This window comes from Orbicella faveolata, unplaced genomic scaffold, assembly GCF_042242905.1.
Source record: "Orbicella faveolata isolate gen_17 unplaced genomic scaffold, um_ofav_v1 contig_4, whole genome shotgun sequence".
NCBI lineage: Eukaryota > Metazoa > Cnidaria > Anthozoa > Scleractinia > Merulinidae > Orbicella > Orbicella faveolata.
In genome coordinates this window covers 8,049,618-8,069,409 of record NW_028301569.1, presented here as the reverse complement: position 1 = coordinate 8,069,409, position 19,792 = coordinate 8,049,618, and the positions used below count along the sequence as shown (strand labels likewise).

Genomic DNA, 19,792 nt, shown 5'->3' with positions numbered 1-19,792 from the left:
AACAGCAGAGTACAAATAATGCTTGAAATGAATACAAATATCACTTAAAGTAAAAAACTGGATCAATGGATAATGAAATTCGAGAGCCGGTTTTCATTGGCTTCGTGGTATATGAGCCATTATACCATGCTCTACAAATATGTCAAGAGAACGCGTGATTTTTGGGGCGATTTTGTTTTTAATTTAGTTTAGTTTTCTATACTTGGGGGCGCTTTTTAATAAAACAATATTACACTCGCGCTTGTTGCATATTCAGAAACTCAGTCCCTCGGTCATTGTACTCGAACTCAGTTCCCAGACCCAGCTCACTTTCATTCTTCAGGTGATCAGCAAGGAGCTTCAGCCGCGATTTTTTTCTAAAATCAATGGAAATAAAGTTCGTCTTGGAACTTCTTTATAACTTTTCCTCAGGAATGTTTTCTTTGTTTCGAAATTCAAGAACTAATGGCCTGTTCTAGATCACAGTTGTTTTACTATCTCGACAAATATTGATCAGAAACTCCAATAAAGGCAAACAAGGCGCAGCGAAAATCCAACAAGGGGTGTCGAACCTTTGCAGTGGAACTAGATCAGTAAAAATCTCGAAATGCAGTTCTTAAAAGGTTAAAATTGAAAAGAGAGAAGATTGAGATTAAAATGAACAAAAACCCGGCAAATAAGAAAATTGAATAAAGCGTTCTCTGGTAAAAAGTATTTAAAATGCGATAACATGACGTTTCATTTTATCACAAATTTTTATCCGTCGAAGACAGAACACTGGCTGTCGAAAGCCATATTGTAAATAACTTTATTACCAGAAAACGCTTTATTCAAAATTATGATCAATCCTGGTGACTGTTCCTCGATACTTCGAAAAACCAAAAAGTTGAATATATTTGTCCAAGCTTTTTGGAGTGAAAAAGTTAACGCTTGAAAAGACGCTCATTGGTGGTAATTTGCTTCATATTTCATCTGTCGCGCCTCGATTCAATCACTTTCGGGATATGCATGTGGTCCGGCCGTTCGTGTCGCTAGGAGACGCCATCGAAATCAATTGACCGTGAAGGCCTGGGAGTACAGAGACAAGGCAATGGGGGTGATCCCATTTCTAGTGAAAAAAATTGTGGTAGAGAATGGGGCTTTGACAGCGGTGCTCAAGGACAGGCAGGTAGAGCTGCAGAGGGACACGTTTACATCGCTTCGTGGAGAAATACGTGATTAACAAATTTCTTGAGAATTTTCCAGGGGAGATTTCCATAGCAGAGACAAGGATTTCCGTACAGAGACAAGGCAATGGGGGTGATCCGATTTCTAGTGAAAAAAATTGTGGTAGAGAATGGGGCTTTGACAGTGGTGCTCAAGGACAGGCAGCTAGAGCTGCAGAGGGACACGTTTACATCGCTTCGTGGAGAAATACGTGATTAACAAATTTCTTGAGAATTTTCCAGGGGAGATTTCCATAGCCAGGAGAATGTTTGACAAAGGGGCACATACTTATCCGTGGGGTGAAAACTAATTTTGTAGCTTTTAGTCTCTGAAGATAAGAGTCATGCTACATTAGGTACTCTGCCTTTATTTACCATGCTTAAATTACAGACGGCCTTGTGGCTCAAACAACTTCTTTATCGTCAAAATTATAATCATGTTCTTAATGCTTGAACTCAGTCCCTTGCTCAATCTCCTGGTTATTCTCGTACTCAGACCCCTGGTTAACCTTCGGGTCATTCTTGAACTCAGTCCCCTGCTCAACCTCCTGGTCATTTTCGTACTCAGTCCCCAGTTTGGCCTCCGGGTCTTTCTTGAACTTAGTCCCTAAGTCAAACTCTGAGTCATTGTCGAACTCAGTCCCCAGCTCAGCCTCTGGGTCATTCTGGTACTCAGTCCCCACCTCGGCCTTCGGGTCATTCTCGAACTCAGTCGCCATCTCAACCTCCGGGTCATTCTCAAATTGAGTTGTTAGGTCTGCATCAAGCTCAGCCTTCAGCTCAGTATTGATCTGATCACTGATTTCCTGGTACCGCTCACGGTTTCTGAGATTTCCTCCATCACGACGACGACGACGACGACGACGACGAGCAGGCGAAGCTTCACTGAAATAAATGAAAATTACGTTCAGTCTCCTCTTTATGCTCAGAAATCACAAAGAAAATATTTTCAAACCTGCAATTAATGAGAGATTTTAATAACGCGAGGTTCGTACTTATAAGTTTTCTATTCAGAGGTTGAGTTTTGTGTTGAGTATTAGTTTTCATTCAGTTTTTATTAATTTAATTTTTATCCATGAACTCAGTTAATTATTTGTGTCAACATACAAAACATGAAAAACTAGTTAGATAAGAAATTTACAATTTACTAGTCAAGTGTCTCAAAGTCCTTCCTCTCCTATCCTAGGCTTGTTTTTGGTCAGTGATTTGATTTTTTTCGTAGGGAAAGTTCATTGTAGACGTTTTAAGTCAATGCTTGTACATATAGGCTCAGTTACTAGCCGCTGTTCGGGAACATGAGCTGGCTCTCCTCCGCCCACGGTCCAAATATACAAACCTGCTATCCAGAGAAAAAGCAATGAAGCAGACCGCCAGGAAAATGACAAAAGCACGTCTCATATTGCCTCTCTTCCTGTAAATAACAAAAACTGTGTTGATGACACAATAAACAGGTACCTAGCCTGCCATACATAAACTTTTGCTACGTAAACGCGCACGTGGATATTTTTGTTCTTTGTGTATGAGGGAGGGGAAAGAGGACTTTTCATTCTTTTTCCAATTCTCCCGCACTCGTCATCAAGCCCCACCCTTGCACCCGTAGAGCACTCTATCTTCATTCCTCAAGCCCTCCCTTCTTTTCCTAATCCACGGAAAATGTAATGTTCGATTTGTAATGAAAAAGTTTGCAGGGATGGTCTGTAATACAACAAAAGGCGAGGGATCGTCGCAGAGGCACGACAGGTAGTCAACCATGGAGGCTAAACGCAAAATCCGAAACGAATAGTCCACCGATTTCTTGTTGTTTCCTGACAAAATTATAAGACTATAAATAAGAGAGACTACACCCTTGAAATAAGCCTTTGAGCAAAGCCGTATCTCATGGCTGGAGATACTGAAGGTCCGTCTCCTACGCAATGTAGTCATACATTTCTTATTCGTTTGGTAGTTTTAACTTATAAACATACAGAACTGATGTTCAACTCTAACTTTAAATACACTATTATTTCCATAGATAAACGGGCAGGCATCTAGGAACGATTATTAAACTTACCGTTAAACTTGGGGCTTGATAAGGCGTTACTCCACTGTGCGGATCAATGCACGGACTGACTTGAACCAAATCAACTACATGGTTATATGTTGTGCCCGTTCCCAGTGGAATTTACGAATCAGAAGAAACAATGCAAATACGTTTGATTCGCCTCCAGCTTTGACTTTTTTGGCTTGGGTGGTTTGTTTTCGCATTTCAGAGAAATTTCTAGAGAATTGTTCTTTTATCCATCTTAAAATTATTCATTCATATACACGTTACAATTTGAAAGTTTGAAAGCAAGAGTTCTCAAGGGTATCATCACATGGCCTGAAATGGGGCAACAAACCACCCAAGCTAAAGAGGTCTATTGACCATGTGACGCGGCAGATGTGACGGATCATAGCTTCCAAAGTATTCCTAAAGGATCATACGGTAGTAATATGGCAAAAATCGTTGTTGGAGTAAAAATTCGCCGAACTCACAGAGATCGGATTCGAATAAGGTATCGGACTTGGAAATGAATTTGTAATTTGTTTTGCTTTTAAGCTTAAAAACAATAGAAAGTGGTAATAAATTGGTACCATTCTACATTAAAATAGCAAAGAGATAATTACGGATAAGTACGATGCATTCTTTTAACCTGAATAGCACCTTCATTACGTCAATGTCTTTTGAATAACAATGTCCCATCCCAAAGTAAAGGAAAAGGTGGTAAACAATAAAAGTCCAACCAGAAAGCATTCCAAATATTTATCTATTCTTTATTAAATTATCAAGGGAAAACTTGTTTTGGTGCAGGAAGTATCAAGTAGCAAAGCATCTATAAAACGAGCATGGGCTATTTCAGGGTATTAAAAAGATTACTTAAAGGCTAGGTTTCGGGTCTATGTTTTCCTACTTCGATAATGATCAAAGTATGCTTTCTCCTTAAATTATGTTATGTTTCTTGGAAACTAATCTTTCCAAGATGCACCCTCATTGTTTCAACTGTTTTTGCCTTTTGGAATATTACCTGACGTTCTACTTAAGATTATTTAAAACAAGTCTTACATTTAGACTTATCAACTGATATTTTAGAAAAACTTGAGTTCATTCATTTTCCCTTCTGCACCGTTAGTTTTCGAATATATTTTGGGATTTTCAGTACTGTTTGCTGTTGTTGTTTGTCAGTAATGAAAAATCGTAGATCGGATTACAAAGAAGTTTATTGTAAGAGATTTACTGTTACCATGGTTACTTTCGTTACGGGCGTTAATTGAAATAATGAAATAAAATTGAGGTTTAGTTTCTGGAAATGCTCTTTTTGGAATTAGTGATTTTGGACTCTTTTACTTATCAGGATTTTGTCGTTGAATTTTCCAGCTAAACTTTATTCTTTCTGTGGACATTTTTGGACATTTAACTACGGTTGTTTGATTAAAATTCGTATTTTGTTCGCACTTCGCACAAAGATAACAAAGAACGTAGTCTACCCGCTCGCATACCACAAATTGTTTTCAATAAACATTGTAGTGACTTTTGGAATGTGTTTGAATATGAAAGCACATACTGTTAATGATATATGGACCAAGACGGGTCCAGAATTTAAGAAAGTCCAACCCACGAAGTTGGGATTATTCAATCTTTAGCTTGGAAAACTTTTGCAGCAAGAAATTTCCAAAAACAACTTTAACTTGTAAACTTAGTATGATCCTTAAGTTCTAATTAATGGAAATGAACATTGTGATTTTGATATTCCTGGCGTTGATTTATTTTGGTCGACCACCTAGAAATAGATAGTTAAAACCTGACAAGATAATCTTTTCGTCATTATGTACTGCCCCGAAGGAAAATAAATATGCTAAATAAAACGAGACTGACGCTTTGACAGCTAGTAATTTGATGGATCGCATAGTTGTCCCCTCAGAAAGTAGTTGGTTAATAACGAAATCTGCAGCTAAGCCTCCTGACCCTTATATCAACACCCTGTTTCAGACCTGCCTTATGTGTAGTTCCGGCTAGTTCAGACCATTGTGAAGGGCTTTTGTTGATGGTCTCATCGATAATGATGAAAAAGTAGCTTCTTCTAAAAAACATAACCAATTCACGAGCAGAGTGCAAAAGCCATACCCTATTTGAGACCAAAATGGCCAAAATCGATACTCCACTTCTGACCAAAACGGCTAAAACACATATACCCTTTGGGGCCGCACATACTTATATATCCCATATAAGGGAGAACCCCCCCCCCCCGGCCAGGCAAGTAATTCAGAAGTTCAGTCTCCGGGTCATTCGACTCGAACTCAGTTCCCAGAACACATCCAACTCGAACTCAGTCTTCAGGTGATCATCGCGGAGTTTCAGCCGCGGTGCTCGGTCGTGAAAACGGCGACTTCGCGAAGTTGTCCTTAAATCAATGGAAATAGAGTTTGTCTTGAAACTTCTTTATAACTTTTCATCAGGAACTTTATTCTTCATTTCGAGATTCAAGAACTAATAGCCTGTTCTAAATCCCAGTTGTTTTATTATCTCGACAAATATTGATCAGAAACTTTAATAAAGGCAAAACCGCAGTGAAAAACCAACGAGGGGTGCCGAACCTTTGCAGTGGAATTAGATCAGTAAAAATCTCGAAATACAGTTCTTAAAAAGGGTAAAACTGAAAAGAGAGGAGATTGAGATTAAAATGAAACAAAAACCCGGCAAGCAAGAAAATTGAATAAAGCGTTCTCTGGTAAAAAGTATTTTAAAAAATGTGAGCTTTCGACAGCCAGTCTACTGACTTCGACGAATGAAAATTTGCGATAACATGACGTTTCATTTTATCACAAATTTTTATCCGTCGAAGACAGAACACTGGCTGTCGCCGGAAAGCTCATATTTTAAATAACTTTTTTGTTTACCAGAGAACGCTTTATTCAACTTGAAATTATGATCAATCCTGGTGACTGTTCCTCGATACTTCGAAAAACCAAAAAGTTGAATATATTTGTCCAAACAGGGCGCATTTTTATTACGCTATGGATGAAAACCGTACCTCGGTATTTCGGTATCTCGCCTCGGTCAATCACTTTCGGGATATGCACGTGGTCCGGCTGTTTGTGTCGTTAGGAGGCGTCGTCGAAATCAATTGACGGTGAAGGCCCGGGAGAAAGCCGTACAGAGACAAGGCAATGGGGATCCGATTTCTAATGAGAAAAATTGTGGTAGAGAATGGGGCTTTGACAGCGGTGCTGAACGGCATGGAGGTAGAGCCGCAGAGGGACACGTTTAAATCGCTTCGTGGAGAAATACGCGATTAACAAATTTCTTGAGAATTTTCCCGGGGAGATCTCTATAGCCAGGAGAATGTTTGACAAAGGGGCACATACTTATCCGTGGGGTGAAAATTAATTTTGTAGCTTTTAGTCTCTGAAGATAAGAGTCGTGCTACATTAAGTCAGCTGCCTTTATTTACCATGCTTAAATTACAGACGGCCTTGTGGCCCAAACAACTTCTTTATCGTCAAAATTATAATCATGTTCTTAATGCTTGAACTCAGTCCCTTGCTCAATCTCCTGGTTATTCTCGTACTCAGTCCCCTGGTTAACCTTCGGGTCATTCTTGAACTCAGTCCTCAAGTCAACCTCTGGGTGATTGTCGAACTCAGTCCCCAGCTCAGCCTCTGGGTCATTCTGGTACTCAGTCGCCACCTCGGCCTTCGGGTCATTCTCGAACTCAGTCCCCATCTCAACATCTGGGTCATTCTCAAACTCGGTTTTTAGGTCTGTATCAAGCTCAGCCTTCGGCTCAGTATTGATCTGATCACGGATTTCCTGGTACCGCTCACGGTAAAGGTTTTACATAAATGTTTCATTGAACACCCGAATACACACCAGTCATAGAAATGTTATCCAAGTATAAGGAGCGTATAAGATGGGAGAAGAAATAATGTTCAGGACCATGATGCAAAATTCTCATAACTACACATCTTTAAAGCGTTTTTGTAAAGTATCATTAAAATGTATTGAATTGAATCCATTTTGTGAGTACTTTTAGACTGTAAACAATGGTTGCTATGGGTGTTGCTATGTTGAAATATAGCTAGAAGTGTTCAGATTTCTTAATTTAAACGTAAATTCAGGAGTATTTAAAGGAAAATCGTTTCAAAATACGATTTACAAATGGACAGGGATATTGAATCTTCATGTTCCAAAAAAATGGTTTTCTGGAGAAAAATTTATTTCTGAGAGTATAAGACCCCCTTAAGTTTTATGTTGAGTATTAGCTTTCATTCAGTTTTTATTAATTTATTTTTTATCTGTTAACTCAGTGGATTATTTATTTCAACTAACAAAACATGAAAAACTAGTTAGATAAGAAATTGACAATTTAAAATATAGAAGGTAAGCTTCACTTTAGAGTTCCCTGAAGTATCTCGAATTCTTTCCACTCCTAGAGCTGTTTTCTGGTGGTGATTTTCTAACCGCTGTTTAGGAACATGAGCCGGCACTCGTCCTATCGGGAACAGGACCCGAGAAAGCAGCGGGAATATACAAACCTTCTGTCCAGGGAAAAAGTAATGAAGCAGATCGCCAGGAAAATGACAAAAGCACGTCTCATTTTACTTCTCTTCCTGTAAATAACAAAAAGTTTGTTTATGATACAATACACAGGTAACTAGCCTGACACACACGCGATTTTGCTGCGTAAACGCGCACGTGGATATTTTTGTTCTTTGCGTATGAGGGAGGGGTGGGGGAGTTTTCATTCTTTTTCCTATTCACATTGCATACATTAAAGCAACGCATACAAGATCAGTTCACATGAATAAATTATCACTTTGGCTCAACTGCCGTACGGTGCGGGGATCGTGACAAGGCAAAGAAATGTCTTCGCGGGAAGAAATGAAGGGTGTAGTGCAGATATTAAAACTCGAACGGAGCATAAATAATCAAGTTATCGCACTACATATATGACAGCATTTTGAAGGCTTTTAGCTTCAGAAACATCCAAGTAAGAGAACCCGAAAGAAAAGACCTGTATAACTGGAGACGCGGGAGTTAAAATCACACAGGGCACTCGTCAACCCTTAAGGGCATACAGTCGTATATCTCTTGTTTGTTAGGTAGTTTTAACTTATAAACATACAGAACTGATGTTAAACTCTAACTTTAAACAAACTATTATTTCCATAGATAAACGGATAGGCATCTAGGAATGACTATTAAACTAACCGTTAAACTTGGGGCTTGATAAGGCGTTACTCCACTGTACGAATCAATGTGTGGACTAACTTGAAAAAAACAACATGGTTATCAGTGCCATGTCCGTTCCCAGTGGGGATTACGCTTCAGTAAAAACCATGCAATTAATTTTGATTCGCCTCCAGCTTTGACCTCTTTAGCTTGGGTGGTTTGTTTTCCCATTTCAGATCATATTCTCTAGAGAATCGTTCTTTAATCCATCTTAAAATTATTCATTCATATACACGTTACAATTTGAAAATTTGAGAGCAAGAATCCTCAAGAGTATCATCACATGGCCTGATATGGGGCAATAAACCACCCAAGCTAAAGAGGTCTCTTCACCATGTGACGGGTCATAGCTTCCAAAGTATCCCCAAAGGATCATAAATATATGGCAAAAATTGTTCTTGGAGTAAAAATTCACCGAACTCACAGAGATGAGATTTGAATAAGGTATCGATCGGACTTGGAAATGAATTTATAATTTGTTTTGCTTTTAAGCTTAAAAACAATAGAAAGTGGTAATCAATTGGTACCATTCTGCATTAAAATAACAAAATGCATATTTAAACTGGACAATTACGATGCATTCTTTTGACCTGAATAGCACCTTCATTAGGTCAACGCCTTTTCAATAACAATGCCCTAATCCAAAGTATTAAAGGAAGGGTGAGAAACAATGAAAATGCAACCAGAAAGCATTCCATACATTTATCTATTCTTTATTAAATTATCAAGGGAAAACTTGTTTTGGTGCAAGAAGTATATATAAATTAGTAAAACAGCTAAAAAAATGAACATGGCATATTTCAGGGTATTAAAAAGGTCACTAATAAAATTAGGTTTCTCATCTATGTTTTTCTATTTCGCTAATTATCATAGTATAGCTTCTTCTTATATTTTGTAATGTTTCGTGAAAACTAATCTTTCCAAGATGCACCCTCATTGTTTCAACTGTTTTTGCCTTTTGGAATATTACCTGACGTTCTACTTATGATCATTTGAAAAGAGTCTTACATTTAGACTTATCAACTGATATTTTAGAAAAACTTGAGTTCATTCATACTCCCTTCTGCGCCGTTAGTTTTCGAATGTATTTTGGGATTTTCAATACTATTTACTGTTGTTGTTTGCCGGTAAAGAAAATCATTGATCGGATCACAAAGAAGTTTATTATGAGAGATTTACTGTTATCATGGTTACTTTCGTTACGGGCGTTAATTGAGATAATGAAATAAAATTGAGGTTTAGTTTCTGAAAACGCTCTTCCTGGAATTAGTGATTTTGGACTCTTTAACTTATCAGGATTTTGTCATTGAATTTTCCAACTAAACTTTGTTCGTTCTGTGGATCTTTTAGGACATCCAAGTACGGTTGTTTGATTAAAATTGGTATTTTGTTCGCACTTCGCACAAAGGTAACAAAGAACGTAGTCGACTCGCTCGCACACCACAAATTGTTTCAGTAAATATTGTGGCGAGTCTTGGAATATGTTTGAATATGAAAGCACATACTGTTAATGATATATGGAACAAGACGGGTCCAGAATTCAAGAAAGTCCAACCCACGAAGTTGGGATAGTGCAATCTTTAGCTTGGAAAACTTTTGGAGTAAGAAATTTCCAGTAACAACTTTAACTTGTAAACTTAGTATGATCCTTAAGTTCTAATGAATGGAAATGAACATTGTAAGTTTTATGTTCCTCTCGTTGATTTATTTTGGTCGAGCACCTAGAAATAGATAGTTAAAATGTGAGTGGAAAATCTTTCCGTCATTGTTTGCTGCGTCGAAGGAAAATATGCTAAATAAAAAGTGACTGACATTTTGAGAGCCAGTGATTTGATGGATGGCATAGTTGTCCCCTTAAACTGAAGGAACGTGTGAATTGAATTATAGTACAGTTAAACCAGTATTAGGCGGACACCCTCGGGACCCGTGCTAATGTCCACTTAATACATGATGTCCCTTCAGAATTCGTCTTTTAAAAAAAAGCTTTAAAAGGGTCATATTAATATTTCATCAGTGTTAAAAGACTTTAAAGGGCCAAATAGCATTTTCGTGAACATACTTATCCGTGGGGTAAAACCTAATTTTATAGCCCTCATGTCTTTGAAGATGAGAGTCCAGCTACATGTAAGTACTCTGTCTTTATTTACCATGCTTAGTTTACAGACGGCCTTGTGGCTCAAACAATTTCTTTATGGTCAAAATTATAATCATGTTTTTAATCCTTGAGCTCAGTCTCCTGCTCAACCTCCTGGTCATTCTCGTACTCAGTCCCCTGTTTGGCCTCCGGGTCATTTTTAAACTCAGTCCTCAGCTCAACCTCCTGGTCAATCTCGTATTCAGTCCCCAGTTTAGCCTCCGGGTCATTCTTGAACTCAGTCCCCAAGTCAACCTCTAGGTCATTCTCGAACTCAGTCCCCAGCTCAACCTCTGGGTCATTCTGGTACTCTGTCCTCACCTCGGCCTTCGGGTCACTCTCGAGCTCAGTCCCCATCTCAACCTCTGGGTCATTCTCAAACTGAGTTTTTAGGTCTTTATCAAGCCCAGTCTTCAGTTCAGTATTGATCTGATCACGGATTTGCTGGTACCGCTCACGGTTTCGGCGATTTCCTTCATCACGAAGGCCAGCACGACGACGACGCCAAGCTTCACTGAAATAAATGAAAATTATGTTCAGTCCCCTCTTTATGCTCAGAAATAAGAAAGAAAATAGTTTCAAACCTGTAATTAATGAGGGACTTTGGTAACGCGAGGTTCGTAGTTATAAGTCTTTTATTTCGAGGTTAAGTTTTATGTTGGGAGTATTAATTAGCTTTCATTCAGTTTTTATTAATTTATTTTTTATCCGGCGTTAACTCAGTTGATTATTTATTTCAACAAACAAAACGTGAAAAACTAGTTAGCTAAGAAACTGTTACAATTTAAAATATAGAAGGTAAGCTTCACTTTAGAGTTCCCTGAAGTATCTCGAATTTCTTCCACTCCTAGGGCTGTTTTCTGATGGTGATTTGATATTTTTGTCGGGAAAGTTCGTTATAATCGTTTTAAGTCGATGCGGCTATAGGTTCGATTAGAAACCGCTGTTTGGGAACATACCCCAGAGAGTATACAAATTATTCATTTACAAATTTATCTATTTTAGAGTTCCTTCCGCTATGGATGAAAACCGTACCTCGGTATTTCGGTATCTCGTCTCGGTCAATCACTTTCGGGATATGCATGTGGTGCGGCCGTTCGTGTCGCTAGGAGACGCCATCGAAATCAATTGACCGTGAAGGCCTGGGAGAAAGCCGTACCGAGACAAGGCAATGGGGGTGATCCGATTTCTAGTGAAAAAAATTGTGGTAGAGAATGGGGCTTTGACAGCGGTGCTCAAGGACAGGCAGCTAGAGCTGCAGAGGGACACGTTTACATCGCTTCGTGGAGAAATACGTGATTAACAAATTTCTTGAGAATTTTCCAGGGGAGATTTCCATAGCCAGGAGAATGTTTGACAAAGGGGCACATACTTATCCGTGGGGTGAAAACTAATTTTGTAGCGTTTAGTCTCTGAAGATGAGAGTCGTGTTACATTAAGTCATCTGCCTTTATTTACCATGCTTATTACATGCGAATTACAGACGGCCTTGTGGCTCAAACAACTTCTTTATCGTCAAAATTATAATCATGTTCTTAATGCTTGAACTCAGTCCCTTGCTCAACCTCCTGGTCATTCTCGTACTCAGTCCCCTGGCTAACCTTCGGGTCATTCTTGAACTCAGTCCTCAAGTCAACCTCTGGTTCGTTCTCGAACTCAGTCCCCAGTTTGGCCTCCGGGTCATTCTTGAACTCAGTCCTCAAGTCAACCTCTGGGTGATTGTCGAACTCAGTCCCCAGCTCAGCCTCTGGGTCATTCTGGTACTCAGTCGCCACCTCGGCCTTCGGGTCATTCTCGAACTCAGTCCCTATCTCAACATCTGGGTCATTCTCAAACTCGGTTTTTAGGTCTGTATCAAGCTCAGCCTTCGGCTCAGTATTGATCTGATCACGGATTTCCTGGTACCGCTCACGGTTTCTGAGATTTCCTCCATCACGACGACGCCGACGCCAAGCTTCACTGAAATAAATGAAAATTACGTTCAGTCTCCTCTTTATGCTCAGAAATCACAAAGAAAATATTTTCAAACCTGTATTAATGAGAGATTTTTGGTAACGCGAGGTTCGTAGTTACAAGTCTTGTATTTCGAGGTTAAGTTTTATGTTGAGTATTAGCTTTCATTCAGTTTTTATTAATTTATTTTTTATCTGTTAACTCAGTGGATTATTTATTTCAACAAACAAAACATGAAAAACTAGTCAGAACGAAGACCTAAACAACTTTGAAACTGACGTGTACGAAATGATCAAGAACATTGAATTCAGGCAAATACGAGATGACTTCCAAGACCATCTACAACAAGACATTAGGAAAATAAAAAACTCCACAAAAACATTCATACCTGCTGACAAAACAACCAACTACTACGAAGTAGACAAAGCTTCGCACGACAAGCTTCTCAAGGACAATATCACATCGACGTACAAGAAAGCAAATTCTAATACGATTACTGCTATTAACAAAGAAGCTCAAGTCATTGCTACTAATCTGAACATTGACGACCGCGCGGAACGCATGGCTGAACGACAGGCTTTTATAACACTCAAAGACCATAAAGACAACTTCCAGAACAAACCTACATGTAGACTCATTAACCCTGCAAAAAGTGAGATTGGACGTATCAGTAAAGAAATCCTCGCGAACATTAACACGACTGTGAGACAGAAGACTGGCCTTAACCAATGGAAAAACTCATCATCCGTCATCAACTGGTTCTCCTCTATACAACACAAAGATCAACATACCTTCGCCGTATTTGACATTGAGAACTTCTACCCTTCCATTACTGAGAAACTTCTTACAGACGCAATCAACTTCGCCAAACAATTCACTTCCATTACGGACCGCGACACCGATATTATTATGCATTCAAGAAAATCCCTTCTCTTTGACAGTAACACCGCCTGGATCAAGAAAAACAACAGTTCTTTTGACGTTACTATGGGCAGCTTCGACGGAGCCGAAGTATGCGAGCTCGTAGGCTTATTCATTCTCGACGACCTGTGTAACATATACGGGATAGACAACATCGGGCTTTACAGAGACGACGGACTTGCCATCTTCAAAAACATCTCCGGACCTCAAGCAGACCGTACAAGGAAGGACATAACAAGACGCTTCAAGACATATGGACTTAACATTACCATACAGACTAACATGAAAATTGTTAACTACCTGGACGTCACCTTCGATCTTACAAAAGGTACCTACTGCCCCTACAGAAAGCCTAACGACGAGCCGCAGTACATCAACACAAAGTCTAACCACCCACCTAACATAATAAAGCAACTTCCAGCATCCATCAATCGCCGTATTTCCGCCAACTCATGCAACGAACACGAATTCAACAAGGCCAAACCAATCTACGAAACTGCTTTGAAAGCCAGCGGATACTCTGAAACACTAATTTACAACGAAGACAATCAACCAACACGCCCCCGACGCAACAGACAAAGAAACATTATATGGTACAACCCTCCATTTAGTAAAAACGTAAAGACAAACATCGGTAGAACATTCCTGAAGCTCATATCTAAGCACTTTCCGAACCAACATAAATACCACAGCCTCTTCAACAAAAACAACGTCAAAGTCAGCTACAGTTGCATGGACAACATGAAAACAGTAATCAACAAACACAACATGAAAATAACAAACGCCGACAACAACGCCAACGCAATCACCGGAGAGCAATGCAACTGCCGCAAAAAAGACCAATGCCCGCTAGACAACAAATGCCTGACTTCCAGTGTAATCTACAACGCACAAGTTACAACTAACAACACAACCAAGAACTACATTGGACTGACAGAAGGAACATTCAAACAGAGATTCTCGCAGCACAAATCCACATTTAAGCACAGAAAACACATCAACAGCACCGAGCTTTCTAAATACATCTGGCAACTACACGACAAAAAACAAGACTTCAACATCAAATGGTCAATTATTAGCCGTGCAAGACCCTACAACAACATTTCCAAACGATGCGACCTCTGCCTCACAGAAAAACTAATGATTATCAAACATAGCAACGACAATCTACTAAACAAAAGATCAGAACTTATCTCTAAATGCCGGCACGAGAACAAATTCTACTTGAAGAACGCTTGACACTTTCTTTATATTGTACTGCACCCACGCAGTTTATACTCGTCCCCGTAATTTCTGTCTTCACACCTATTGTTTTCCAGTATAACTATCACTTATTGTAATGCAACTAGTCCAGCAATTAGCCTATTGTTTAATACCGTGTATATATATCTAGTTGATAGGAATGCTTATCATTAAATACTGTCTGATGAGTGCGTAAGCACGAAACTCGGAGTAACAGCAAATCTTGCCTCTTCGTTATTACTCATATAGATAAGAAATTGACAATTTAAAATATAGAAGGTAAGCTTCACTTTAGAGTTCCCTGAAGTATCTCGAATTCTTTCCACTCCTAGAGCTGTTTTCTGGTGGTGATTTTCTAACCGCTGTTTAGGAACATGAGCCGGCACTCGTCCTATCGGGAACAGGACCCGAGAAAGCAGCGGGAATATACAAACCTTCTGTCCAGGGAAAAAGTAATGAAGCAGATCGCCAGGAAAATGACAAAAGGACGTCTCATTTTACTTCTCTTCCTGTAAATAACAAAAACTGTGTTTAGGATACAATACACAGGTACCTAGCCTGACACACACGCGATTTTGCTGCGTAAACGCGCACGTGGATATTTTTGTTCTTTGCGTATGAGGGATGGGTGGGATGAATTTTCATTCTTTTTCCTATTTACACTGCATACATTAAAGCAACGCATACAAGATCAGTGCACATGAATAAATTATCACTTTGGCTCAACTGGCGTACAGTGCGGGGATCGTGCTGGACTATTGGTGCTTGCGGGGAGGCCCGGGGATTCAATGCTAGATTTGTTCTCCCCACCCACCCACCCTCCAGTCTCACACTGTGACCGTTGTCGGATCGCAGATTTATCCCCAATCTTATTGCGGTGCGACAATGGACGCAGTGTGGAATAGTTTACCATTCTACCGCACTCGTCATCAAGCCCCACCCCTACACCGTAGAACACCCTTTCTTCCGTTCGCCCAGCACTCCCTTCTTTTCCAAGTCCACAGAAAATGTAATGTTTGATTTGTAATGAAAAGCTTGCAGGGATGATCTATGATACAACAAAAGGCGATGGATTGTCACAGAGGCATAAAAGGTAGTCAACCACGGAGGCTAAACGCAAAATCCGAAACGAATTATCCACCGATTTCTTATTGTGTCCTGAGAAAATTAGAAGGCTATGAATAAGCCTCTGAACAGAGCCGTATCTCAAGGCTGGATATACTGAAGGTCAGTCTCCTACGCAAACCATTATTTTGGCTCATAACCGTGACAAGGCAGAGGAATGTTATCGCGGGAAGAAATGAAGGGTGTAGTGCAGATATTAAAACTGGAACGGAGCATAAATAATCAAGTTATCGCACTACATATATGACAGCATTTTGAAGGCTTTAAGCTTCAGAAACATCCAAGTTAGGGAACCCGAAAGAAAAGACCTGTATAACTGTAGATGCGAGAATTAAAGTAATACAGGACACTCGCCAACCCACAATGGCATGCAGTCATATATCTCTTGTTTGTTAGGTAGTTTTAACTTATAAACATACTTAACTGATGTTAAACTCTAACTTTAAACAAACTATTATTTCCATAGATAAACGGATAGGCATCTAGGAATGACTATTAAACTAACCGTTAAACTTGGGGCTTGATAAGGCGTTATTCCACTGTGCGAATCAATGTGCGGACTGACTTGAATCAAATCAACTACATGGGAATCAGTGTTGTGTTTTTCCCAGAGGGGGTTACGCTTCAGTAGAAACCATGAATAGACCTTTTTCGCTCGGGCGATTTGTTGCCCCATTACAGACCACGTGATATTCTCTAGAGAATTCTGTTCTTTTGTCCATCTAAAAATTATTTATTAACATACACGCAACTATTTGAAAATTTGAAAGGAAGAATACTCAAGAGTATCATCACATGGTCTGAAATGGGGCAACAAACCGCCCAGTCGAGAAAGGTCTATTCAATTTGATTCTCCTTCAGCTTTGACCTCTTTCGCTTGGGAATTGGGTGATTTGCTTTCCTATTGAGAAAAAACGAAAGGAAATCTGGTAGTTGTAGTCAAATGAAGACAAAGTGCAAATCTGCTATTGTTCTTTTATCCATCTTAAAGGGCTAGGTCACGCAATTTCAGCACTGATCAAATGGTCATAGAATTAACTAAAATATCACAAAAACGGCTCAAAACTATAGTAGATCTCAAACAAAACACAGGAAAGCCAAGAAGGGACATGGATGGAATAAACTGGAGAGGATTAAAATGGATCGCATTTGGGTTAATTTGAAAATCGTCGGCCCACCTTTTTTCAAATTTATATCAGTTTATATCAAAATGTCATTTACGCAGATGGAAAATCATTCTCAGTTGTTATCTGGCCGTGATTTTGCAAATGAAAGACTTTTGCCCTGCCAATTTGACGTTTAGAGCTCATAATTAACAAAATTAAGCAAAATTACCTAAAATAGCGTGACCTAGCCCGTTTAAAATTATTTATTCATATATACAAGTTACAAGTTAAATATATATGAAAGCATTTTGAACACTTTTAGCTTCAGAAACATCCAAATAAGAGAACCCGAAAGAAAAGACCTGTGTAACTGGAGACGCGGAAGTTAAAATCATGCAGGGCACTCGTCAACCCTTAATGGCATGCAGTCGTATATCTCTTGTTTGTTAGGTAGTTTTGACTTATAACCATACAGAACTGATGTTTTAAAATTCTATTATTTCCATAGATAGACAGATAGGTATCTAGGAATGACTATTAAACTGACCGTTAAACTTGGGGCTTGATAAGGCGTTACTCCACTGTGCGAATCAATGCGTGGACTAACTTGAAAAAAACAACATGGCTATCAATGCCATGTCCGTTCCCAGTGGGGATTACGCTTCAGTAAAAACCATGCAATTAATTTTGATTCGCCTCCAGCTTTGACCTCTTTAGCTTGGGTGGTTTGTTTTCCCATTCCAGGTCATATTCTTTAGAGGATTATTCTTTTATCCATTTTAGAATTATTCATTCATACACAAGTTACATGTTTGAAAATTTGAGAACAAGAATCCTCAAGAGTATCATCACATGGCCTGACATGGGGCAATAAACCAACCAAGCTAAAGAGGTCTTTTGACGGATGTGACGGATGTGACGGATCATAGCTTCCAAAGTATCCCTAAAGGATCATAGATATATGGCAAAAATTGTTCTTGGAGTAAAAATTCACCGAACTCACAGAGATCGGATTCGAATAAGGTATTGGACTTGGAAATGAATTTATAATTTGTTTTGCTTTTAAGCTTAAAAACAATAGAAAGTGGTAACCAATAGACCAATTTCGACATATTAAAATTCAGCCTAACGCACACGTAGGGGCCAAACCACCCCCCAAATGTTTCGTCAGTTCTTGGGTATTTCACGTTATTTCACATTACTTAAAAAGTATTAACTGTTTCTACACCAAACTTGGCAGATGAACAGGAGACCTATTGCCAATTATATTTACGTGAAAAATGTCAGTAAATGTCAGATTTGTGACGTCACAGTGATGACGTCATGTTTTTTGCCACTTTTGAAGTTTTTAATATGCATATTATTTACAATGTGTTCGAAAGAGTACATCAAGGGGAGTTGAAACCTGAAAAAATTTTGTCCATATCACAAAAATTAAATGAAATATGGCATTTTTAAATATGAAAAATAATTCTGCAAAATATGTGGTCTCCCCTTGAGAAAAATCCCCAAATTGGAGCCGTAATTTTGCTCTAGCAAATGCAGCTATGTTGCACATGTGATGTGCCAGATGACTAAAGCAAAAATAAAGAAGAAAATCGGAATAAAAAATTATCTCTCTAGTGTTATTGCGTTAAAATTAGTTTTGTTACGTCATAACCTGTGACGTCACCCGTTTTTTACTGTTAATACCATCCTAACAAAGCCGAAAATCAAATTTCTAAAACCATACGATTTTTGACAACATCAAGCTTTCTATTTTTCTAAATTATTAGCCCTCCTAGAATAAAACTGAAAAAAATAAACCAGAGAGACTGACTTAAGAAAGACAGTATGGTTAAGCAAATTCCGGGTGGGACAACAAAAAAATATTTAACTTACCATATCTCGAAAAATAATCATCATAGCTAAAAACGGTTTCCGGCATTTTACTCCTCAAGTCAAGGCCTTTCCAATGACATAATCTTTCTATCAGATGTTTCAAAAAATTATAGCACGTTTTGGTGACGTCATCAATTATGACGTCATAATCTGACATTTTGTCACAACTTCCAAATTGAAATAAACTGGAGAACAAAGAAAGCTTATCTGCCAAACTTGGTTCAGAAATATGTAAACCAAGCAAATATAGCCTTCATGAAACATTAGGGGGGTGGTTTGGCCCCTACGTGACAATAGACCTCAGCAAGAGGCTCTGGGGAATAAACCCCACAAACTGTAGTTATTCCCCAGAGCCTCGCACTGAGGTCTATTGTTTTAGACTGAATTTTAATATATCGAAATTGGCCTATTGGTACCATTCTGCATTGAAATAACAAAATGCATATTTTAAACTGGGCAATTACGATGCATTCTTTTGACTTGAATAGCACCTTTATTAGGTCAACGCCTTTTGAATAGTGAACAATTTCCTATTCCAAAGTAAAGAAGAAGGTGGGAAACAATAAAAATCCAACCAGAAAGCATTCCAAATATTTATCTATTCTGTGTTAAATTATCAAGGGAAAACTTGTTCTGGTGCAGGAAGTATATATAAATTAGTAAAATCGCTAAAAAATTAACATGGGACATTTCAGGTTATTAAAAAGGTCACTAATAAAATTAAGTTTCTCATCTATGTTTTCCTATTTCGATAATTATCATAGTGTACCTTCTCCTTATATTTTGTAATGTTTCCTGAAAACTAATCTTTCCAAGATGCACCCTCATTGTTTCAACTGTTTTTGCTTTTTGGAATATTACCTCACGTTCTTACATTTACACTTATCAACTGATATTTTGGAAAAACTTGATTTCATTGATATTCCCTTCTGCGCCGTTAGTTTTCGAATGTATTTTGGGATTTTCAATACTGTCTACTGCTGTTGTTTGCAGCAAA

The 19,792-nt window shown here is 38.7% G+C and overlaps 3 protein-coding genes across 4 annotated transcripts; all 3 read right to left on the bottom strand.

The window, feature by feature from the left end:
- Window positions 1-1,535: 1,535 nt before the first annotated feature.
- Window positions 1,536-17,540, bottom strand: LOC149101314 (uncharacterized). 2 transcript variants are annotated; one of them, XM_089276494.1, is made up of 3 exons: window positions 17,462-17,540; window positions 2,521-2,595; window positions 1,536-2,069 (listed from the first exon to the last, which is right to left on the bottom strand). In XM_089276494.1, the coding sequence occupies exons 2-3, from the start codon at window positions 2,580-2,582 to the stop codon at window positions 1,628-1,630; spliced, it is 504 nt and encodes a 167-aa protein (XP_089132620.1). In that variant the 5' UTR covers window positions 2,583-2,595; window positions 17,462-17,540; the 3' UTR covers window positions 1,536-1,627. The 2 variants fall into 2 exon arrangements, with proteins under 2 accessions (XP_089132620.1, XP_089132619.1); XM_089276493.1 differs by lacking the exon at window positions 17,462-17,540 and adding an exon at window positions 3,235-3,374.
- Window positions 10,553-11,686, bottom strand: LOC149101316 (uncharacterized). Its single transcript, XM_089276433.1, has 2 exons — window positions 11,637-11,686; window positions 10,553-11,081 (listed from the first exon to the last, which is right to left on the bottom strand). Exons 1-2 carry the CDS (start codon window positions 11,684-11,686, stop codon window positions 10,649-10,651), a joined length of 483 nt encoding a protein of 160 aa, XP_089132559.1. The 3' UTR covers window positions 10,553-10,648.
- On the bottom strand, window positions 11,998-16,390 carry LOC149101315 (uncharacterized). Its single transcript, XM_089276495.1, has 3 exons — window positions 16,314-16,390; window positions 15,118-15,192; window positions 11,998-12,526 (listed from the first exon to the last, which is right to left on the bottom strand). The coding sequence occupies exons 2-3, from the start codon at window positions 15,177-15,179 to the stop codon at window positions 12,103-12,105; spliced, it is 486 nt and encodes a 161-aa protein (XP_089132621.1). The 5' UTR covers window positions 15,180-15,192; window positions 16,314-16,390; the 3' UTR covers window positions 11,998-12,102.
- Window positions 17,541-19,792: the final 2,252 nt, after the last annotated feature.